General features: G+C 42.0%; 1 protein-coding gene across 2 annotated transcripts in view; it reads left to right on the forward strand.

Annotated features, from left to right (window-relative positions):
- Iftap (intraflagellar transport associated protein) overlaps window positions 1–24,381 on the forward strand; it is a 77,615-nt gene that overhangs the window by 49,371 nt on the left and 3,863 nt on the right. The window contains exon 6 of one of the 2 annotated variants that reach the window (XM_057780914.1): window positions 17,399–17,565. In XM_057780914.1, coding sequence (XP_057636897.1) covers window positions 17,399–17,565 — 167 coding nt within the window. The remainder of the gene's footprint in view (window positions 1–17,398; window positions 17,566–24,381) is intronic. The other variant, XM_057780915.1, reaches the window with a different exon arrangement.

Below are 24,381 nucleotides of genomic sequence, written 5' to 3' on the forward strand. Positions count from 1 at the left end.
CAGTCCTTACCTATCTCCCTCGATGTAAGAAATACTGAAGTTGTGAAATTTCTTTTTGAAAAGCAAAAACTTTTACTCAATTTTTAAAGCCATTTATTTATTTATTTATTTATTTATTTATTTTTTAAAATCATTTGAAACTTATAAAACCTTTGGTCTAAGTGAAATAGAGTTGTCCCTTTCCTTCCCCCCAAATTTGGAATAAATTAAACTGTTAAATAATTGTGCCACAAGAACATGTGCTCCACTATGTTCATAGCAGCATTTTTTTGTCATAGCCAGAACCTGGAAACAACCTAAATGCCCCTTGACTGAAGAATGGAAAAGGAAAATGTGGTGCATTTACATAATGGAGTACTACATAGCAGGAAAAAATAATAACATCTTGAGATTTAGAGGCAAATGGATGGATCTAGAAAACATCATATTGAGTGAGGTAACCTAGACCCACAAGACAAATATCATATGTATTCACTCATAAGTGGCTTTTAGACATAAAGCCAAGAAAACCAGCCTACAAATCGTAATCCCAAGGAACCTACACAACAAAGAGGACCTCATGAGAGACATACATGGATCTAATCTACATGGGAAGTAGAAAAAGACAAGAGAAAGTGGGAAGCACAGGAGACTACTTCCTAAATATAGCCCCAGCAGCATAGACATTGAGAGAAACAATTAATAAATGGGACCTTCTGAAACTGAAAAGCTTCTGTAAAGCAAAGGACACAGTCAACAAGACAAAACGACAGCTTACAGAATGGGAAAAGATATTCACTAACCCTACATCAGACAGAGGTCTGATCTCCAAAATATACAAAGCACTCAAGAAATTGGTCATCAAAAGAACATATAATCCAATAAAAAAAAAATGGAGTACAAACCTAAACAGAGAACTCTCAACAGAGGAATCTAACATGGCTGAAAGACACTTAAGGAAATGCTCAACATCCTTAGTCATCAGGGAAATGCACTGCATTTTTAGCCATTCTGCTATTGTTTGAGCTTGACACTTTGAGACTGCTGGTTCTTGTCTATACAAAACATTTACAAGATAAAATCAGTGTTGTAGGTAGGCAGGAGAGTCCCTGTATTGGGCATTATTGTGGTACAGTTTCTCACTGGCAGATTTTTATATCCTTTAGCATTTGATAGCAGTGAGCTGCAGTCGCAGACAGGAGGGAGCAGCAGCTGTAGCCCCCTCTAGAATTGTAACTCTCCTGCTGGCTCTGATGAGTGGGTCCCTTTGCTCCACTTGTTGATTCAGTATAGGCCTAGGGCACCAGGACTCTTAGTTTTATAAGTGTAGGCCTAGGCAGGGCCAGTTTTGTATCTCCAGGGCTGAGGGTATCCAAGAGCCTTGGCCCTCCACGCTTCAAAGCTTTCTAGGGCTCTTCCAGTGAGACTGACAGTGTTTTGCTGGAGAGTGAATGTACTTCAGGAGCTGCTCATTGTGTGGCTATTGTGGATTTTTCTCAAGCTGTCTGTAGAGGGTTGAGACAGCGCGTATAAGCATCAGTGCAGTCCACCTGACTGTTCAATTCAGATGGTGAATGCTGCTAGTGTAACATGGGGTAACAGCTGTTAATTAGGGAGTCACATTGTCCCAGCCCCAACATCTTTCTTTACAGGAAGATGATCAGGATTGCTTACAACAAGAACGTAGAAAGTATATCACTAATGCTAATAGTTATTTTGTTTAACAGTGCTGAACACCAGGCAAGTATATCAGGGAGAGATGATAAGCTAATAAACCATTATGGCTAGCAAATTTAATATTTTTTTACATCGACCTTTACTAATTTTTGTGTCATTGTTTTTTTAAAAACATTTTCCAAGTATGCTATTCAGTCACCTGGTTTATTACTTTCTTTAAAAAAAAAAAGAATAAAAAGATCTCACTAGTATTATGTTTCAGAGACTAGATAGCAGGAGGTCTTCCATTTGTGTATAAACAGTTACTGAGGCTGAACCAAGTCTCAGTGGACTTGAATGAAGTAGTTAAGACTGTCTCTTGTGTGAAATGCTGTGTGAATTGAGGGCTGGCAGTCGGTTCAGTCTGCAGTGATCTATTCTAATCACCAAAAGGCCACCAGGGTCTCCCAGTTTTCATAATGTACAATCTGGGTCACTTGAAAGGAAGAAAGACATTAAATACTTTGTGCCAAGGTGAATTTCAGTGTGTGGCCTAATTTGTATTGTACCTCAGGAATGTAAGCAGAAGGCAAATATTTATATCAGATGGGAGATGTGACATTTTTAAATAGGCAAGTTGCTCTTATAATTTTGGCAGCTGGGAGGTTTACTGATTAGATTCTGTTGTTACTGTTTAAGCAACAGATTTGCCTGGGGCAACAAGGAAACCCGTTTTTTATTGTTTTTTTCTACCACTGATTTTATTTGTTCACTGTATTCACCTTCATAAGTATTATTCAAGATTCACGAGCATCGTTCTTTTCCAGTGTGTGCCTTGTTATTTTGGCAACCGAGGAGTAGAGTTTAGAGTCCAGTTTTTGGCAGAATCAACACCATGTACTGATATGAACAGCCCAGGGACTATAAGGCTTGGTACCCTCTGTTCATTTGATATCACGTTAGTGTCGTGGTGTTCAAATCCACTGGAGAAATCAGAGACTTAGACTCAATTCAAATTTAGAGTAAATGAATTTATTCTTTTTTAAAAAAACTTTTTATTGATTCTTTGTGGATTTCACATCACACATTCCTATCCCATTCATCTTCCTGTCCCTTTGTATCTGCCCTCTGCCCTTGCAGCCCCTCCCCAGTAAAATAAAATTTAAAGGAAAAAAATCTCACTGCGGAAGCTGTGATGTTGCAGAGTGAGCCACACAGTGTACCCTGTAGGCCATACACCTTTACTTGCAAGGGTTTGTTACAGTGAGTCATTGGCCTGGTTTAAGGCCTCTGGCTTCTGCTACACTACCAATACTAGGCCCTCACTTTTCTTGGGTGTCCTGTTGTTGCCCTGTGTCACTGAGATCCTGCAGCTTTGCATCTGCAGGACCAATCCCTTCATGTGCTCCCGCAGTTCATAGACGGGGTGGATGTTGGCTTGGGCGAACCGTTAGCCCTGGTTCTGGCCCTGGGTGGTAACTGGGTTGGTTAGCCTTCCAGTTCTCTTTCATCCTCACCACCAGGGTTAACTCTCCAGCATTGCCCTGTAGCTCACCTAATGCAGCAGGCAGCAAGGGGTGGGGCCTGTTCTGCTCTCATGTCATCTGGGTGCTCACTCACACCCATGCCACCAGGGTCAGCTGTGTTGCCCAAGTGAGGTTCAGGATCCACTCTCCCTAGTGCTGCTGCTGGTGAGGGCCAGGGCCAGCTCTCCTGCCCTCATGGTCCCGAGGACAGTTCTCCTGCCTTCTATAGGTGGTCAGTGTTGACAGAAGTTTCTGTCTCACCCGGTCCCACAGTCATTCAGTCTCAAAGAAACACACAGTGGCTTACGTCAATTATAAACTGGTTGGCCTATTAGCTCAGGTTTCTTATTAACTAACTCTTATATCTTAGTCCATAATTCTTGTCTGTGTTAGCCACATGGCTTGGTACTTTTATCAGTGAGGCACTCTGATCTTGCTTCCTCTGTGTCTGGGTGACGACTGCAGACTGACCCTTTTCTCTTCCCGGAATTCTCCTATTCTGGTCGCCCTGCCTATACTTCCTGCCTGGCTACTAGCCAATCATCATTTTATTAAACTAATACAAGTGACAAATCTTTACAGGGTATAAGACCATTGTCCCACAGTAGTAAGGGGTGGTGGGGGGTCATCTTTCCCCTGCTCATGCCACCACATGGCGATGGGAGGGTGGGGCCATCTACCCCACTGTCATTCCCTCAGGGCCAGCTTACCTGTGCCTGTCAACAGGGTCAGCTGCAGTGTGCTGCTCAGACAAGTTGCAGAGCCTGCTCTCCTATGTGCTGCAGTTGATGAGGGGCGGAGCTAGCTCTCCTACTCTTGTGACCCTGGGGCCTGCTCTCTTGCCTGCCACAGGTGACAAGGGATGGGGGTAGGAGGGGGAGGGCATCTTTCTCTCACCTGTGTACCACATGGTGGATGAGTGGGGGCAGGGTGAGATCTCCTGCACCCATACCCATAGGACAGCTCATTTGTGCCCCTGGCAACAGGGTCAGCTCTACTGTGCTACCTGGACAAGGTGCAGGGCCTGCTCTCCCCAGTGCTGCAACCAGGGAGGGGCGGGATCAGCTCTCCCACTCTCGTGGCCCCATGGCCAGCTTTCTGGCCTGCAGTAGGTGGCGAGGGCTAAGGCTCCTGGGGGTGAGGGTGCCATCACTCTCTCATCCACACTGCAGTGTCTCAGATTGTGGGGCTAGCTCTCCCACTCCCATGCCTTCAGGCCTGTTCACCCACACCCCCGCCAATGGGGTCATCTCTACTGTGCTGCCCAGGCAAGGTGCAGGGCCTCTTGGTCTGAGTGCTGCAACTGGTGAGGGGCAGGACCAGTCTTCTAGTCTCAAGACCCTGGGGCCAGCTCTCCTGCCTAGCAGAAGGACTGCTACCTTATACTATGCTAGAAGTGGTGGTTAGGGGGGTGTGGGTAAGGGCAGATATCAGAAAGGTATGCATTACAAACAGCCATAGAATTCACAGCTGGGCAAGAAAATCGTTTTTGCTCCCCTCAATTGTCCTTTTCTTCTCTATATATAGTAATAGAAGACTATTTCATCCTCCTTTCCATAGCAATAAGGTTTTGCAGAAGCAAAGGCAACTGTTAATACCTCACAGCCCATTATCCTATTCTATCTCACCTGCAGGCTACTAGGATCTTCCAGGCATTCCAGAGCAAAAGGCCAATGGCCCTTAAGGGATGCCTGGTTCCATATTAAGTTTCTTTAGTCATCACACAGGACCTATGTAAATTATTACTCAGGTCTGAGCACTCTAATGGCTGGAATAGAGCAGTTCATTTCTGGGCAGGAAAAATCACAGTGCCATCACGTGAGGGCTGGCTGTCACATCCTTACAGTTAGCACCTTTACCTCTTTTGAATTTAAGATAGGATAGTTAACCTGGTGACTGCCCTACCTTGGACAAGATGGCTCTAATTGCTATACAACACAGTCATAACTCGGGATAGCTGCAGTCATTGCATCGAGGTCAGCAGAGTAGGAATACTGTTCATTTTTCCTTTGCTCTCTCAGTTTCCATGCCGCTGGCTTGAGAGACTGGGCTTTGGAGGTGCAGTTCTTGTAATCACACATGCATAGACAGGTTTCCTACAGCGGGTGTATTCACACTGTGTTAGGTGAGAATGGGCACTGGTTCCTGCGTAACAATTGTAGCCCTGTTTGATTTTTTTAAAATATAAAAAATGATTTATTTTTATTGAGCTTATAATTACTCCTTTTCCTTTTTCCAAACAGTCCCATACACCCTCCTTGCTGTCTTCCAAGTTCATGTCCTTTTTTTTATTCCATATATGTGTGTATGTGTGTATTTCTCAATATTTGTGTAGATATTAAGTTATACATTAAGCACAACTTGCATGTTTATTTTAAGGGCTAACCATTTGGTGTGCTCCTCCCTGGGAAAGATTATTTATCCTGCTCTCAGCGTTCTTGAATTGCTGTAGTTATTTGTGTGGGTAGGTCAAAGCCTCGTGGTTTTCCCCCCATCCACTTTGACATGTCTATTGTCCTTGTTCAGGTTAGGAAGTTATGTTGCTAAGACTTTATGGCTATGGCTTCTTATGTTACCGGAAGACACCGTCACACTAAAAATCTCTGGTCCCCTGGCTCCTGCACTCTGTCTGTGTCCTCTTCTGCAGTATTCCCTTAGGTGTGTGAGTGTTTCGTAGAAGTGAGGCGGGGCTCCACGACCGATAACTTCAATGGTTGTGGTTTTCTGTAATGGTCTCCATCTGTTGCAGAGCTTCCTTGTGAGGGGTGAGGACTGCATTTACCTGCCTAGACACTGGAGAAGGATGTGTAGGGTCTGGCAGGGTTGAGGGATTGGATTCCTATTTGTTTTTTATTTTCAAGGACATTGGTCACTTAAAAATCATTAATCTGCAACATTAAGCAGGTTTAGGGAGCTCTCCTTTGCCCCCTCTCCGCTCCCTGCATCCACTCCTTCTCTATTTCTATTCAGAAAAGGGTAGACCTTTCAGGATATTAAACAAACATGGCATATCAAGTTGCAGTAAGACTAGGCACCTCCCCCATATTAAGGCTGGACAGGGTAGCCCAGTATGAGGAAAAGGGTCCCAAAAGCTGGACAACGAGCCAGAGGCAACTCTGCTCCCACTGTCAGGGGTCTCACGAGAAGAGCAAGCTGCACAACTGTAACGTGTGTGCAGAGGACCTAGGTCCGTCCCATGTGGGCTCCCTGGTTGTCAGTTGAGTCTGTGAGCCCCAGTGAGCCCAGGTGATGTGGGATTCCCCTCTGTATGCTATGAATATGTTTTATTGCCATTGGTTAATAAAGAGACTGCTTTTGGTCAGTGGCGTAACAGAATATAGCCAGGCTGGGAAAGATATATATAGAGAGTAAGTGGAGTCAGAGAGATGACATTCAGCTGCCCCAGGAAACAGAGACTGGGTGTCGTAGAGAACCGTACTGGTAGGCCACAACCACATGGCAATACATAGATTAATAGAAATGGGTTAATTTAAGATATAAGAGCTAGCCAATAAGGAGCATGAGCTAATAGGCCAAGCAATATTGTAATAATATAGTTTCAGTGTGATTATTTTGGTTTTGGTCTGCCAGGAAAGGAATAAGCAGCCTCCGACTACACCCAGGTTTGTTGATTCTGTAGGTTTTCTTTTGGTGTCCTTTATTGCTCCTAGAATCCTTCCTCTTCCTCTTCAGCAGAATTCCCCAAGCTCTGCCTAATATTTGGCTGTGGGTGGGTCTCTTCTGCATCTGTTCCCATCAGTTACTGGGTGACTCCTCTCCGATGAGGCTAGGCATCAATCTATGAGTATAGCAGAATGTCAATAGGCATCATTACATTGACTTTTCTTTTTCTCCAGTCATGTTTTGTTCAGTTCAAGGTCTCTGGACCATCTAGCTCTGGGTTCTGGTGCTCTAGGCAGTGTCGAGTGGGCTCACTCTCATGGCATGGGTCTCAGGCTGGACCAGTCATTTGTTGGTCACTCCCACAATTTCTGCACGACCTTTACCCCAACACATCTTGTAGACAGGACACATTGTAGGTTGAAGGTTATGTGGCTGGGTTGGTGTCCCAGTCCCTCCACTAGAAATCTTTCCTGGTTACAGGAGATGGCCAGTTCAGGCTGTGAGTCCCCTATTAGTAGGAGTCTTAGCTAGAGTCATTGTTATAGATTCTAGGGAGTTTCCATTGCACTAAGTTTCTACCTCACCCTTAAACGTCTTAGTCATCTCTCTTCCAGTACTCGTCCCCTCTACCCCAACCTGATCTTTCCTCTTCCCATCCCCATTCACCTCCAGTCCACCCACAAAATATATTCTATTTACTTTCCCAGGGATATCCAAGTGTCTCCACCGTGATCCCTCCTTGTTTAGCTTCTCTGGGTCTGTGGGTCTTTAGGCAATGGCTAATATCTACTTATGAGTAAGTACATATGATGTTTGTCTTTCTTGGTCTAGGTTACCTCACTCAGGATGATTTTTTTCAGTTCCATCCATTTGCCTGTGGATTTCATGATGTCTTTTGTTTTTATAAGTTTAGTAGTACTCCATTGTGTAAATGTACCACATTTTCTTTATCCATTTTTCAGTTGAGGGACATCTAGGTTGATGATAGCTATTCTGTAATTCTCTTTCTTTGTTGAGTCTGTGTGGTTTGGCTATCAGGGTGACTGTAGCCTCATAAAATGAATTTGGAACATTTCTTCTGTTTCTGTTTTGTGAAATAATTTGAGGGGTATTGGTATTAGCTCTTCTTTGAAAGTTTGGTAGAATTCTGTGCTAAAACCGTCTGGCCCTGGACGTTTGGTTGGGAGACGTTTTTGTTTGTTTGTTTGTGGTTTTTTTTTTTGTTTTTTTGTTTTTTTGTTTTTTTGTTTTTCGAGACAGGGTTTCTCTGTGGTTTTGGAGCCTGCCCTGGAACTAGCTCTTGTAGACCAGGCTGGTCTTGAACTCACAGAGATCCGCCTGCCTCTGCCTCCCGAGTGCTGGGATTAAAGGCGTGCGCCACCACTGCCCGGCTGTTTGTTTTTTAAGAGAAGGTTTCTCTGTGTTATAGCTCTGGCTGTCCTGGAACTCATTCTGTAGACCATGTTGGCTTTGAATTCACCAAGATTCGCCTGTCTCTACCTCCCAAGTGCCGGGATTAAAGGTGTGTGTCATCACTGCCCCATGGTGAGGAGACTTTTAATGACTGCTTCTATTTCTTAGGAATTATAGGTCTATTTAAATTATTTATAACTTTGGTAAGTATATCTATCAAGAAATTTGACTATTTCTTTTAGATATTCTAATTTTGTGGAGTACAGGTTTTTGAAGCATTACCTAATGTTTGCTTGGATTTCTTCAGTATCTGTTGTTATGTTCCCCATTTTGTTTCTGATTTTGTTAATTTGGATATTTTCTCTCTGCCTTTTAGTTAGTTTGGATAAGGGTTTGTCTATCTTGTTGATTTTTCTCAAAGAACAACGCTTGATTTTATTGAATCTTTGTATTGTTCTCTTTGTTTCTATTTTATTGATTCCAAGCCTCGGTTTGATTATTTCCTGCCGTTTACTTCATTTGGGTGCACTTGCTTCTTTTGTTCTAGAGCTTTCACGGGTGCTGTTCCATTGCTAGTATGAGATTTTTCTCCAGATTTTTTTTTTTTTTTTTTTGGTTTTTCGAGACAGGGTTTCTCTGTGGCTTTGGAGCCTGCCCTGGAACTAGCTCTGTAGACAAGACTGGTCTCGAACTCACAGAGATCCGCCTGCCTCTACCTCCCTAGTGCTGGGATTAAAGGCGTGCGCCACCATCGCCCGGCTTCTCCAAATTCTTTATGCAGGCACTTAGTGCTATGAATTTTCCTCTTAGCACAGCTTTCATTGTGTCCTGTAAGTTTGGGTATGTTGTGCTTTCATTTTTACTGAATTCTAAGAAGTCTTCCATTCCTTCTTTATTTCTGCCTTGACCCAGTAGTCATCAGTATAGAGCTGTTCAGTTTCTACTGAATTTGTAGGCTTTCTGTTGTTTCTGTCATTATTGAAATCCAGCTGTAATCAGTGGTGATCTGATAGGTTGTAGGGGCTTATTTCTTATATCTCTTGAGACTTGATTTGTGACTGAGTATGTGGTCAGTTTTGGAGAATGTTCCCTGAAGTTTGTGTTAAATCTTCTGTAAGAAGGATAGCTGTGAGATCCATTTTACTCATAAGCTCTATTAGCTCCATTATTTCTCTGTTAGTTTATGTCTGAGTGATCTGTCCATTGGGGAGAGTGGGGTATTGAAGTCTCCCACTATTAATGTGTGATGTCAGTGTGTGAGTTAAGCTTTTGTAATGTTTCTTTTACAAATATGAGTGTTCTTGCATTTTTGGCCTAGATGCTGAGATTTAAAAAGTTACCTTGGTGGATATTTTTCCTTTGATGAGTATGAAGTATCTTTCCTACTCTCTTTTCATTCATTTTGGTTTGAAGTCTATTTTTTTTATACATTAGAATAACCATACCAGCTTGCTTCTTGGGACCATTTGCTTAGAAAATCTTTTTGCAACATTTTATTCCGAGGTAATGTCTATCTTTGGTGTGAGACTTGTTTTTAGTATGCAGCAGAAGGATGGACCTTGTTTTAGTAGCCATTCTGTTAGTCTGTGTCTTTTTGTTGGGGAAATGAATCCATTGATATTGAGAGATATCAATACCAATGATTGTTAATTCTTATTATTTTGTTGTGGTTGTTGTTGATAGTGTGTGTGTGTTTCCTTTCTTTAGGTTATGCTGGTGTAAGATTATTGCCTGTGTTTTCATGAGTGTAGTTAACTTCCTTAGGTTGGAGTTTTCCTTCTAGTACTTCTGTAGGCTGATTCTGTTGATAGATATCATTTAAATTTCACTTTATCATGGAATATTTTGTTTTCTCAGACTATGGTAATTAAAAGTTTTGCTGTGTATACTAGTCTGGACTGGCATATTTGGTTTCTTGGAGTCTACAGGACATCTGTTGAGGCCCTTCTGACTTTTACAGTCTCCACTGAGAAGTCAGGTATAATTCTAATAGGTCTGCCTTTATCTGTTACTGGCTTTTTCTCTTGCAACTTTTAATATTCTTTCTTTGTTCTGTGTGTTTAGTGTTTTGATTATCTATGTGGCAAGGGGACTTTCTTTTCTGGCCCAATCTATTTATTGTTATGTGAGCTTCTTGTACTTTTATAGGTTAGGAAATTTTTCTTCTATGATTTTGTTAAAAGTATTTTCTGGGCCTTTGAGCTGGGAATCTTTTATTCCTATCATTCCTAGGTTTGGTCTTTTCATAGTGTCCCAGATTTCCTGGATGTTTTGTGTGAAGAGTGTTTTAGATTTAGTATTTTATTTGATCAATGTATCTATTTCTCCTATCATGTCTTCAGCACCTGAGATTTTCTTTTCTCTTATATTCTGTTAGTCATGCTTGTGTCTGTCGTTTCTGTTTTCTTACCTAGATTTTCCATTTCCAGAATGCCCTCAGTTTGTGTTTTCTTTATTGCTTCTATTTCCATTTTCAGGTCTTGAACAGTTTTTTTTTTCCATGAGTTTCTTGACTTTCTTTAAGGGATTTATTATTTCCTCCAATTTTTGATTGTCTTTTCCTTGATTTCTTTAAGGAGTTTATTCATTTTCTCTTTAAGGACCTCTGTCATCTTCACAAAGTTGTTTTAAAGTTGTTTTCTTGTACTTCAGCTGTATTGGAATATTCAGGACTTTCTGTCCTGATGGCTGAACTCTGGAGGTGACATGTTTTCCTGGCTACGTTTGTTTGTGTTCTTACACTGGCATTTAGACAGCTGGGTTGGGAATGATTATAGGTCTAGGTCTTTGTTGGATGCGTGTTTTCTTTCTTGGTTTCTGTTTCCTCTCTGGTCTTCTGGCTGGAGTGACAGGTGGTTGAGTAGAGGGCCTCCGCCAAGTTGAGGACTGGACTTCTGATGGTCTGGTTGGTCTCTGGACCAGTAGGGGTTTGCCACCCAAGTTCGGGACTGGAGTTCTGACTATGTGTCTGTCTAGCCTCTGATCTCACTGGGGTTCCTCTGGGGTTCAGGATGCTGGCCTGGCTTCTGGTGGGGTAGGAGGCTTCAGCCAGGAGTATGGGTGGGGAGATGGTTATGAGAAGAGGAGGGGTGGTTGGGGTTATCCTGGGTAGGTATTGGTGCAGCAGGTGGTGGCTTACTGTTTTTCAGGGGACTGACCTGGCCTCTGATGGGGTAGGAGGCTTCAACCAGAGGTGTGGGAAGGGATATGGTGATGGGGAGAGGAGGGATGGCTGGGGTTATTTTATACAGGTGGGGGTGTGGGGTGGGAGGTGGGAGGATGCAGTCTTATCTTAGATTCAGGGAACTGGACTGGACCATGGTGGGCTAGGAGGCTTCTGTTGGAGGTGTGACCAGTGATTCTTATTCAACAAATATTTGACAGCTGTAGTTTGTTTCTGACATGCAATTGAAAACTAACACATTGGACTTTTGTTCTCATGTGATTAATAATTTTTTGTAGGAGTTAGGTATTACCCATAGAGTACACATATATAATTATAAATTGTTTTGGATCTCATGAGCACATAGGGTAAGAGAACTGAAATCTGTATGTGGAATCAGAGAAAACGCTCTAAGAGCATGTGACCTACTGGATGAAAACCACTAACTGAAAGAGGAGCCTGAGGTGAGGAGGAGGGAGACAGGAGAGCATAGGAATGGTGTAAAATGGGGGCTTTTTAGAAACCTTTCCTCCTGTGATTTCTTTTCACACAAGGAAATTTTGTGTAGCTCTTTGTATATGCACTTGAAGTTATGAAAGTCATAAAGAAGGTATCTTAAAGTGATTTTTGGTATACATATAACTTTACTGTGTATTAATGATTAAAACAAATTTTCATAGTAATGAGATATAGATATGCTTGAATGACTTATAAACTTAAATCTTGGGTGAATATTTGATGCTGCAGTATACAGAACATCTTCATCATTTTTTAGGGTAGATGGATGTTTTGATTTTATCGTTGCCAGTGCTGCAAATTCCTCTTGCCACAGCTATGTACTACATAGTGACAGAATTATATTTAGGGCAATTTCAGAATTTGTTGGAAGTTCTCTTTTAATCCCAAGTCAGAATTTTATTGGATTTTTTTTTAAATGAAATTCAAGCCTGAAGCTCAAACAGCTGTTTTTAAAGTCAGCCATTCCAGCTTAGCGCAGCCAATGCAAAGGTAAACTAATCTGATGCTTACATGTTGAGGACTAATGCCAGGGAATTATTAAAAGTCTTTGTTTTCTACACTTAAACCATTATGGTTCCATAAGAACTGAAAACTTTATATGCGTAAGGAAAACAGTGCAGTTCATAATATCTAGTGGTCTGCAGTCTGAGTGGAGGTATTTTGGGAAGTGTTTATGGGGACTGTTGGGTTGACGACATGTATGGTATTTAGTGTACACACTGTATGTTCAGACCAGTGCTGCAGTGAAGTTGCATGTTGTAATACAGGTGAGGGCCAGGAATACTGTGGGATTTGGCTTGATTTCTGGTCATTGTGTCTTAAGATACATTTTACCTTGCCAAACTTTTCACTAGTACTAAATTTGGTTACATGATTCTATATAGGGTCGCAACTCACAGTTTAAGATGCTGTGGCTTAAGGAACTTTATATAGGAGAGTCCCAGGCTTGGAGAAGCTGGCATGTTCCAATCAATTTAAAGTATTATTCTCTGATGGTTTTACTGCTTACTAAAAACATAAAAATATAAGAAAGGAAACAGTTTTTTTTTGTTGTTGTTTTGTGTTTTTTTTTTTTTTTTTTTTGCCTTACAGTGGTCCTCTCGCTACTCTGGTTTTTATATTTGCTAACTTAATCATCTATGAAGGTGTATTTGAGAAGCCATGTTAACCAGAAAAAAACACTACTCCCCCAAACTTATTATTGCATAAAGAAATTTTCATCTTTTTCCTGAGAAGGGAATAGAAAAGGGAAGATAATTCTAGGGTTTTTCATAATCCATCCAAGGAAAGGAAGAGTTTTCCTCATCAGATAAATTGGGGGAAGAAACTCTTTGGATAGCCCTTCTGTTTCTGCTGTGAGGTTCACGCTGTTGGGAGTTGTATGTTGGGTTTTCTCATGTATGTGACTTTTCATACACACTGTGAACGAGCCCTGAGCTTCCCTACTTAGCACTCTTTACTGTAAGGACACATCAGAGCACCGAGAACCTTCTACCTTCATAGCCCTTTGCAGCTCTGTTATGCTTTTTACTTATTTTTTAAAAATATATTTTAAAAAATTTTATGTGTATGGATGTTTAGCCTGTGGGTATATTTTTATACCACACTGTGTGCATTGCCCACGAGGCTGACAGAGGGCATTGGATCCCCTGGAACTGGAGTTACAGATGATTATGAGTCTCGCTGTGGGTGCTGGGAAATGAATTTCGGTGCTCTTAACCACTCTACCATCTCTCTAGTCCCAATGTTATGTTTTAAATCCTTTTAGTTTCCTGACTTTATAGCCTCTACTTGCAAACCAGTAAAAAAAGCCTTGAGCTGAAAATCTTTATTTTTCCTCAAATCTTTATTTTTTGGGGAATCTTAGACTTATTCCTCAAATCTTTCCTTTTTGGGGAATCTTAACTTCTTAAGATACAAGCTGCCTTAGCAGCCCTCCAATGCTTTCCAAGAGTTGATTTTTAGAGTTTATTTGGCCTTTCTAGTTTTTATCAGAGAAAGGGTTAGATTAATACTAGCTAGAACAGTGTGTTGACTGCTGTTTCTGTCCTACAAGGTCCCACAACCGTTTAGTCTCAGATAAACACACAGAGGTGTACATTAATCATAAACTGGTTGGCTTAGTAGCTCAGGCTTCTTATTAATTAATTCTTTTTTTTAAGATTTATTTATTATGTATACAGTATTCTACCTGCATATATGCCTGCAGGCCAGAAGAGAGCACCAGATTTCATCATAGATGGTTGTGAACCACCATGTGGTTGCTGGGAATTGAACTCAGGACCTCTGGAAGAGCAGCCAGTGCTCTTAACCTCTGAGCCATCTCTCCAGCCCTTATTAATTAATTCTTACATCTTACATTAATCCATTATTCTTGTCTGTGTTCTTGTCACATGGCTTGGTACCGTTTTTGGCAAGGCAGTCACATTTTGCATCCTCTGCATCTGGGTGATGACTGCAGACTGAGTCTTTCCTCTTCCCAGAATTCTCCTGTTCTCATTGCCCCACCTCTACTTCCTGCCTGATCGCCCTGCCTATACTTACTGCCTGTCTACTGGCCAATCAGCATTTTATTAAAATACAATTGACAGGGTACAGACTGTTGTCCCACAGCAACAGTGGGTCATTGAAGTTGTCGGTCAGCCACTTTGGGAAGGTGCCCAAATGCCAAGGGCATTCAAAATGTAAGAAGCCTTTGGGTTGTTTTGAGACAATAAATGAGATCTGATTCTTATCTTGAAACACTCTAGGATTAGACTGTTAAAGTCACTTTGGTTAATTCATTCCTTATTATCAGTGACTATTATGTCTCCCAACCTCTGGGAAATTTGAGTATATATACAAATAACTGTGAGATTGCTGAAAGATAGGAGAAAGTCTCTTTCCTAACAGATATCCTACCTGGCTCTTTCTGTCAGTATTGCTTTACCTTTTATAGCCCTGTAATGCTTAGAGTCATAACAATTCAATTTTGTTTTTGGTTTCTCTCATTTTGATTTTTTATGTGGAAAACATATCCCTATAACAACCGTCAGTTTTTGAGGGGATTGACTGTGCTTGCTTTATATCACCCACAGTGTCTAACTGGTGTACAGGATCTTCATAGTTGCTGCTCAGTTTAAATTTGTAATGTAGAAAATTAATTTCCTGTTCCAAGTACTGGTTGGGAATTCACCATGCGTAAGGGACTGTGCTAGCCTGACAGCATGCGTTCTTGAATCCTATCTTTCCTTCAGAGAAAAGGTGACAGCGATTTAAGATGCTGAGGATGTGGAATCTTTTTGCTTTGAAATAATTGTTCCCATGGTAGTAGAATTATTATAAAAGAAATCATTGTTGTTGTAGTTGAATGTCTTCCTTAGATGAGAACAGATTAGGGCTGAAAAGCTTCAGTGAGGGACACGGACACTTGTCCTGCCGCCATACATTTTGTCAGAGAGACCACAGTCTTAAACATAAGCCTGGAGTGCAGACTGTGTTCTGTTCTCACATGGGAACTTGTGTTTACACCAGCAGCCAACCGACCTGATAGTGTTGGTCCTCACATCGAGAGGCCTGAGCCTTTCCTTTAGTTCTTGTTGGCAGGCCCTCACCAGCCTTTGACATACCCTAGGCTCTCGCATGTGGGAGCGCAGTGCAGGAGTCTGGCTTTGAATTCATAAACAAATGGCTACATTAGGAGGCCAGTTTCTCTCCCGGTGTTAATGAGTTTAAATGTGTTGCTTTCCAGGCATCAAATGTTTGCAAAATTTACTTTGTGCTGTCGACTATGCTTGGGAGCTACAGGCAACACTTCCTGGCCCGTGCTTGGATGTTCCGTATGATGAAGCAAAATTAAACATGTAATAAAATGCTTGTTTATAGAATGTATAATGTGACATTGGCTGAGGTCCTGGCTCTGGGGGCAGACTGCTTGGCTATGCCTTTCTAGCTATGGGATCCTGAGTGAGGTCTCTGTGTGTAGAGCTCATTGCTTACAGAACAGAACAACAGAACAGAACAGAACAGAGCTGCTGGGAGGATTAGCGGTGCTGGTCCTTATAAAATAGTGGACACATCAGTGTCGGTTGTTATTATTGCTTTTATTTATGCCAGTTATGAGATGAGGTTCTGAAATTCCAATCATCAATCTCAATAGAAACTACCTTCTTCACTGCCTCCCCACCAGTCCTCAAGTTTCCAGATGACCCGACTATGCTCTATTTCTTAACAATTAAAAAGCAACAATGATTCACTTTTGTGAGTGAGATGTCTATGGGGGTGAAGGGTGCCTTTCAGAATACTCTTGAGTTTTTGGATATCAGACCTGCAGAGTTATCTTCGTGTATGTGCTGCCTTTAGCCCAGATATGGCTGATGCTAATTAATCACTTCCACGGAGAACTTAATGAGTGGCTTAGTTAGGATCGTCTTTGAGTAGCAGGCAGTAGCATCTCATGCCTGTTCCATGCTATTGGCCAGCTCTCCCTAGTTCCTCTGGCTGAGGAGGGAAGGTCTTATGCTTCTGTGTGTCTGTCTGCTCACCTCAAGAAGGTTTCGGAAGTCCGGTGGCATGTGTGTTACATTCATGAGGTGTCACATGTGTGAAAACAGCCAGCATAACCACTCAAAATAAATCCGTGGGGAAGCTGAGATTGGTTATTGAATTCTTCTGATTGTGCTAAACAAGCAGGAAACATGTTGTTTGCAAGTTTTGAAAATGAGCCCATGCATTCTTCATATGACAGAGTATTTCATTTTTCTGCTGAAAGCTAAAGTATTTTCCTTCTGGCATCCTCATTTTGTAATATATATATATATTTGAAATATTGCTGCATTGTTACAGAATGAAATCTGCACTCCATTTTCTTTCTCTTCTCCCCCTCAGGAAAACAAGCGAAAACGAGACAAATGGAGCACCTTCCTGCCTTATTTTCTTATAGTAGTGGAGGGGAAGTTAGGCCCGGGAGGACCACCACATCACTCTCTAAGCTAGGGGAGTTAGGCCCGGGAGGACCACCACATCACTCTCTAAGCTAGGGGAGTTAGGCCCGGGAGGACCACCACATCACTCTCTAAGCTAGGGGAGTTAGGCCCGGGAGGACCACCACATCACTTTCTAAGCTAGGGGAGTTAGGCCCGGGAGGACCACCACATCACTCTCTAAGCTAGGGGAGTTAGGCCCGGGAGGACCACCACATCACTCTCTAAGCTAAGGGGACTTAGGCCCGGGAGGACCACCACATCACTCTCTAAGCGAAGGGGAGTTAGGCTGGGAGGATCATCACTCCCTATGCCTTCCTCCAACCTTCCAGGTGGACTGCAACCTTGCAACATGATAAGAAATCAATGCACAGGTAGCTTCTATTTTATGGAAAGGGGAATCCTTTAAGTGGTGTTCACAGATGAGGACAGCAATTGTGCAAGGGGCCAGCTCTCCTGAGCATGTTTGCCCATTTTGATTGTTACAGGTCTATAGACGACTTAGAGAGATGATGAGCTTCCCAGGAGGATCAGCTGAAATATTTTGTATCCAACAGATCGGCTGCTACTTCCAGGTGAAGTGGAACAGGATATAAGCACCAGTGTTCCTGCTTACGTTCCTTCTGTGAACCTGCCTCTAACTTCTGAGGTGAATCCAAAACCCACCGAGCCAAGAACTCTGAAGCAAATGGAAGAGGTACTCCCGGGGAATTCCATCATGACAGTATGTGGGTTTTGCCCTTTCAGGGAACCCCTATACCTGAGCCCTTTGCATTTTCCTTGGTTTGGAATAATTTAGAGTTGGAGTTGTTTAGTTGGTCTTGCTTGTTTCCATCTGTCCCTGACGTGCATAGAGCAATAGTATTTGCATATAGAAACCTGGTTTATCTCTGTAGTTCTGCGTAGGGTCTGCTCAGCAGATGGAAGGACAGTTCCCTTCTCTCTCCTGGTCTCACCTGGCTGTGGCTTTTCTATCATCTCTGAGGTCCTGTAAACCTTTGTATTAGGTAAGGTAAGGACAGGTTGTAAACAGAATCCCAATCTGAAATCCATTCCTAAAAGGAGGAAGAAGTTCATTTCTTGTATTTAAACATTTGTAGAGAGTCCTACAGTGAACAGGTCAGTTCCTTAGAGTTATCAGAGATTAAAAGGCTCTGACTTGAATTCATTGACAACTGCTGAGTTGTTCATAGCGGGGCATGTTGAAGGCTGAGAAATGTCATTAAGCATTATTTTCAGAAGTGGGAGAACGGAATCTCTGCTATAGTTTATTCTCCCTAACGTATTACTTGAGAGCCATTTTTGCAATCTTTTTTTTACAACTCTTCCTACCAGCATTAATAAATACACTGCAGGTGGTGCGGGAAGTAACCTTTACCCTGTTTAACATAGAGGGGATAAACACAGGCGTCACTAAGGGCTCTTTATTAGCGTTTCTAGTCAAATTCTAGGGTCCCTCTTTGGTTTCCTCAATCATTCAGTTGCTCTTGTAACGGTATATTCTGTTATGAATCAGTCATTTAGTCAGAGAGGACATACACATTTCAGTCTTAAATGGTTTTTTTCCTTATAATACTTTTGTCTACTGTACTGAAAAGTATACCCAAGATGCTTACAGGCTTGCATTGAACTCCCAAATTGGTTACTAGACAAATAAGTCAGGACAGCTACTTTCCAATATGCCTTTTGAATTATAGATTATATTCTTTGAGCTGTAAGAAGCTGAAATTACAGGGCTTCTCTATACAGGAATCCATTTCATTTTAAGGCTTGTTTATATTCTTGGCTAGGTTGTGACCATACAGGTTAGGCATGGCATCTAGTACCCGAAGAGATGCAATTACTTTGATGTCAGTTATAGAATATATGTATTTTGAGACAGTAATTGGAGTTATTATAAATTAGTTTCAGTTAGTGGTTAAGAAGCTTCTTCTGGGATCTATCCCATAGCCAACAAAACTCAAATTACAACTGCAAGTATTATACCTAGGGCCTTGCTCTTATTAGGCAAGCATTTATTTCCCCCATTTTAAAAATTAATTTTGGAGACTCTCATGAAATGTGTTTTCATTACATTCACCCCCCAGCCCCTGACTTCTCATGGATACACCCCTACCTCCCTAACCTCGCATACACTCATTTTCTGGGCTGCATCTCTACCGTGTAACTTGTGCTGCACCTGAACTCGTTCTGTAGCTCAGGCTAGCAGTTCTCTTGACTGAGTCTCGCAACTACTGATATTTTGTTTGTAAGCTTGATTTCTTTTTGCTTGCTTTGCTTGTAACCAGTTCTCACTAGGTAGCACAGGTCGGCCTCAAACATGTTCATTTTCCTGCTAGTGAGAGCTAAGATTATAGGTGTAATCATTATTTGTTGGAGAATTGTTTTAGAACCGTCAGAAATTACAACATTGAACCAATGCTTCCTTGGTTTAATAGCACAAATCTTATTTTCACCACCTAAATCATTAAAAGAATGTAATCATCAGTTTCCGGCAAGTGCCCTGTGAGGGACTGTCAAGGAGCCTTTGGGTCTAGAGCTGGTAGCTGCTTCCAGTGGCTTCAGTCTGAAAAGTGCAATGTGTTCTGTGAGTCCTACTTCCTCAGGATTGCCTTTTCAGAACCCACAACTCTCGGGTATGAATAGGGTCTGTTTGATTTTTCCCCATAATTTCGTTACTAGTTTATGTATGTGCATTTGTCTCTTAGAGACATTTTTTAACACTTCTGGCTTATTATTTGTCAATAATTTTTTTGCCTTGATCCTCTGTTTTAATACATTTTGGAGGCTTTGAACTTCTTTCTAGAGCAAGTTAAATTCATAATAGTGAGAGTGAGATTATGGTTCCTTTGAAGAGACAACCATGGAAGACATCAGTAGAGAAGCTTGAGGTTCCCTGTCTTCCATTTCACAATGGGATTCTAAACATTTCTCCACCAAGCTAGTTTATTTACCACATCACTCTGTGTTCTAGCCTGTAGCTAAATGCTACCGTTATTGATTTGAGCATTACTTTTGTGTTCCTTAATTTGCCCATGTGGTATTATGAATGAAAATGTCTCCTCTTTTAGTAGCGTCCCTGTAAGAATCAGTCACATGAGCGATTTTAAGGAAACTCAGTTTCCTAATAGTATACAGATTCTATTCCCATAGTGGTCACAAAAATTTTTCAATTAGACTTGAAATTAGATACCTGAAATCCACACATTTCTCTCAGCTCCTTAGGCAAAAATAACAAGTTAATAACTTAATTCACACTTGTTTTTTGTTTAGCAGCAGGGGAGTTGGTGTTGTATAGCAACGATCCTTCTCCAAAATAAGCCAGAATTTCAATTTGTAGTTGAAATGTTGGTGCAGTAGAGCTTAAGATGCTGAAATAAACCCACCTTGAAAGAAGAAAGCTTCCAGGTTGCTAGGGCAGTCAACAGCTGGATAGTGGAGCAAGCACGCAACCTCTCTGTGTTTGAAGGGGTACGATGATGCTTTCTGAATGGCGTGGCACACCTCATTACACTTGGAATTATGTATCTGTGTCTATAAGCTTATGTTATTGCAACATAAAATGTCAGAATGAACTCAGAACAAAACAGACATGCAACAAATATTTACTCAATAAACAAATACATGCATTCTTCCTACTAACCAGGAGTAACTTTGTGCTATAGTGACATGGTTGAAGTCTGTCATGGTCTGGATATGATCTCTTACCCACAGACCCATGCCTTTGTATACATGGTCCCCAGCTGCTGGTGCTATTTTCGGGGAAACCTTTAGGAGGTTGGGCTCCAGCTGGAGGAAGTGAGTTACTGGAAGCTGAATAGCCCAGCCTCTCTGCCTGTCCTCTGTCCTGCTCTGTGTAACTGGGAACACACAACTACAACATGTCCCCACATGATGACACCAAAAGTTGGGGCTGACCTTCCCTTGCTGTGTCTCTTTTCTTCTCTTTGGAATCTGACACTACTGCAAATGTGTAGTATTTTGATTTTGCAGGGGCTCGTGGTTTAGAGACACCCTGAGTCTCAGAAGAGACTCTGCTTTTGCATGTGTGAATGGTTGCAAAACTGCTAAAGGCTATAGGACTTTTGAAGTTGGACAGGATTTATTTTGCATTTATGGAAAAATCAAGAGCTCATGGGGCCAGAAAGGAAATGTCCTGGTGTAAATGTGCAATGCACCACATAGAGTAATGTCTGAACATTTGGTCTTCAGCTAGTTACAGTTTTTGGAGGTTGTGGAACCTTTAGAAAGTGAGAGAAATGTGGTCACTGGAGATGGGCCTCAAGGTTTCATAGCCTTGTCTACATCCTGTCCTTGCTATGCTTATTGGTCCACATAGGTGTGAGGAAGTGGCTGTCATATGCCCCCACCACCATAGAGCTATCATCTGCCAATACTTTCCCTACCATGATAGGCTGTAGTCCTCAAAGTTTGAGCCAAATAAAAGTCTTTTCCCTTTTGTTGTTTTTGTGAGGTATTTTTGCACGATGACCCGAAATGAAGCTAATATAGTGTCCTTGTCTCTTTTCTCCTTTCTTAGCTCCTTTCCCACAACATGTCACAATGATCAAATCTCCCCTCCCATTCTTGACAAAAAAGAAACAAAAGAAGGAAAGGTCACTTCCCTTGGACCTTTCTTTGGCTATGGTCTGTTCCTCTCCCTTTTTTCCATTCAAATTCATTAGTGCTTCTGGTTGAGTTCCTCTCCCCTGTTTCCGTCCAACTCCATTAGTGCCTCTGCCTTTTCTCTTCTCATTCCTCTCACAATAAACTGCAAATTGCTTTGCTGTGGTTGCCTACCTGAAAGTATTCAGAATGAGGGAACCAGGTATAGTTCAGTAGCCCAGTCTTGGTGTGGGAAGTCCTTCTGTCTATGTGTTGCTTTTACTGGTTAATGAATAAATCTGTTTCAGCCAGTGGCTTAGTAGAAAAGGGTAAGGCGGGAGTTTCAAGCAGATAGAGAAGGAGAGAGTAGTTGGAGTTAGGGAGAAGCCATGTAGCCACTAACAGGGACAGAAGCCTCTGCTGGAGCCTGCCAAAACTTTGCTGGTAGGCCATGAACTTGTGGTAATGTACAAATTAGTGAAGATGGGTTAGTTTAGGATATAAGAGCAAGCTAGAAATATGCTTAAGCTATTGGCCAAACAGTATTGCAAATAATATAGTTTCTAAGTGATTATTTCATGGTCTGGGCAGCCGTGAACTAACAAGTAGCCTCCCGCCTAGAGAGTCTGGTATTTCCTTTTCTACATTTATGGAACATGGACATTCATGCCTGTCCTGCCATGTCAGTCTTCCCCTAGTCTCTTGATTTACTGGCTCTCACAATTTGTCTCTATTCTCTGCGTGTCTCTGTAATTGTTCCTTTCATCCTTCTTTGGAGGTTTTTGTCTACCCACTCCTAACAAGTCAGTGTTCCCCAGGGTGTCATATACCTTGTAACTCATCCCTCCCTGCATGCTTGAAGCTGTTTTCATCCTATGTTCTTCCTGTTATACTTATATCTCTAAATGGGCATGTCTAGCTTTAGGTCTTTTTCCCCTTGAGCTTCAGCTTTGTGTGTTTGATTGCTTTTTGACTTCTATATCTTCCAGGGATCTTCAGATGCACTGTGTTCACAGCTGAGTGTCCTAGCCTGTGCTTTCTCCTCGTCCATCTCTATGTCGTCAGTCACCAAGTGCTGCTCTTTTCCTTCCTAAGTGGTTTTCAGATCTTTTCTACCGGTGCTTCATTGTCCTTGTCTCTTGCTTAGACTACTGGAGCGGAGTTCTGAGGAGCCTTCTGACTCCAGGCCAGTCCCTTTGAATATACTGTCTATTAACCTGCAGTGTGAGCTATTTAATTCTAGTCTCCAATATGACAGGCCATATTTTTTTTTTCCCTTTTTGGTGCTGCTAATACCTGCTCCATTATATGTGCTCATTAAACTCATTAAAACATTTGACGAAATGAAGGAAGTGCATATAAGACCAAGTGTCTGCCCTGCTTTCGAAAGATTCTTCAAAAGCTTTTCATCATCTATAAGATGCTACCGCCGCCTTGCCATTTCTTGCACTGTCCTCCTTACGGTTAATGCTCAGACAATGCTGAACCGCTTTCAGATGTGAAACCTGCACCTTGTGTTCATAGCACGCTCACGGAAACCCTCCTGTCTGCAGAGCTGTTCCTCCCTCAGCCTGTTGACTGATTCTGTTTAGGGATCCAGCCATCTCTGATCCCTTCTCAGCCCACTCCAGTTTGGTCTATGTTAGATGCTCCCGTCACCACTCAAGCTTTTCCATTCCACCACTCAGGTGTGCCCTGCCGACACAATCTGTTAGTGACTTTATGCAGGTCTTTCTTTGTGTTCTAGGACCTCACACAATGGCTAGGAATGTAGGAAAATGAACATTCTGGGAAGAATGGACGATCCCTGAGTGACTGCAGGGAACTAGTCTCGCACTTTGACTCAATGAAACCACACTGGAAGCTTATCCCCAAATGGCCTAAAATATTCTGACTTTGCAAATATTTTTAGTTTCCTCTGTTGTGTTTCAGCATTTAGGTCGCATTCTAAGAAAATTATCTGCTCTAATGACAAACTTTAAAGTTGATTGTAAGTGGCTGTTCCTTGCATTGGCAACTTCTAGCTTTCAGAAATCTCTGTTTTTGCTGTTATTTTTGTTAATTCACAATGTCTGTAGAAAATTATGGCGGCACAATGAGAATTCAACTATATGGGAAAAAACCCTTATAGAAAAATGCTTTTTTTTTTAAGAGAGAATTTCTTCATCAGTAGTATCATAATGCTATATATTGCAGCTACAATGTGGACTGGAATCTCAGGAAAATGGAGACATAAGAAGGCATGGGATGGGGCCATCTCTGAAGAACTAACTTAGCCATAGGAGTTGGCGTTGATCAGAAGCCTGAGAAATCTAAGCTATGAGCCTTACTTTATCTGGACCACTAAGACAAGATGGTGGACAGTGAGGAGAGGGGATGTGGGGGCTGGGAGTATGTTCTGCAGGTGACATGCTCTGTCTTTCTCCGTTTTCCTAGTGAGGAGCATGCCACATGTCAGTGATGTCCCTTGTTACTGTCGTCTCCTTACAGGGAAGCCTAGAGACCCAGGTTTTGCTGTACTCTGTTCTGTTCCCAGTACCTAATGCTTAGCAAGTATTTACTGATGAATAAGTAAAGGGTGGGGGAGATGAAAGTGCGTTATGTACCAGGGAGTAGGAAGGGCATGGTATAATATCAGAGAGATTTCCATAGCTGAGAGACTTGTTTAATTTGAAGTGATAGCCCAGCCTTCCTGGGATGTGGATGAAGGCCAGGTTTTTTCATGTGGTGAGCACGGATGTGTTCAGAGAATCAGGATGAGGTTCTGAATTGTAGTGCAGGACATAAGCCAGATCTCTGCAACTCAGTAGATGTGTTCTCTCTTGCTTTTAGATGAGGGCACAAAGAGCTTCAAAAATCCTCTGAGACCAAAACAGTCACAGAGACAGAGTTTCCTCTACATCTAGGCCAGGATCAGTAAGAATCAGGTGTCTAC

Source organism: Chionomys nivalis, chromosome 9 (genome assembly GCF_950005125.1).
Source record: "Chionomys nivalis chromosome 9, mChiNiv1.1, whole genome shotgun sequence".
Classification (NCBI taxonomy): Eukaryota; Metazoa; Chordata; class Mammalia; order Rodentia; family Cricetidae; genus Chionomys; species Chionomys nivalis.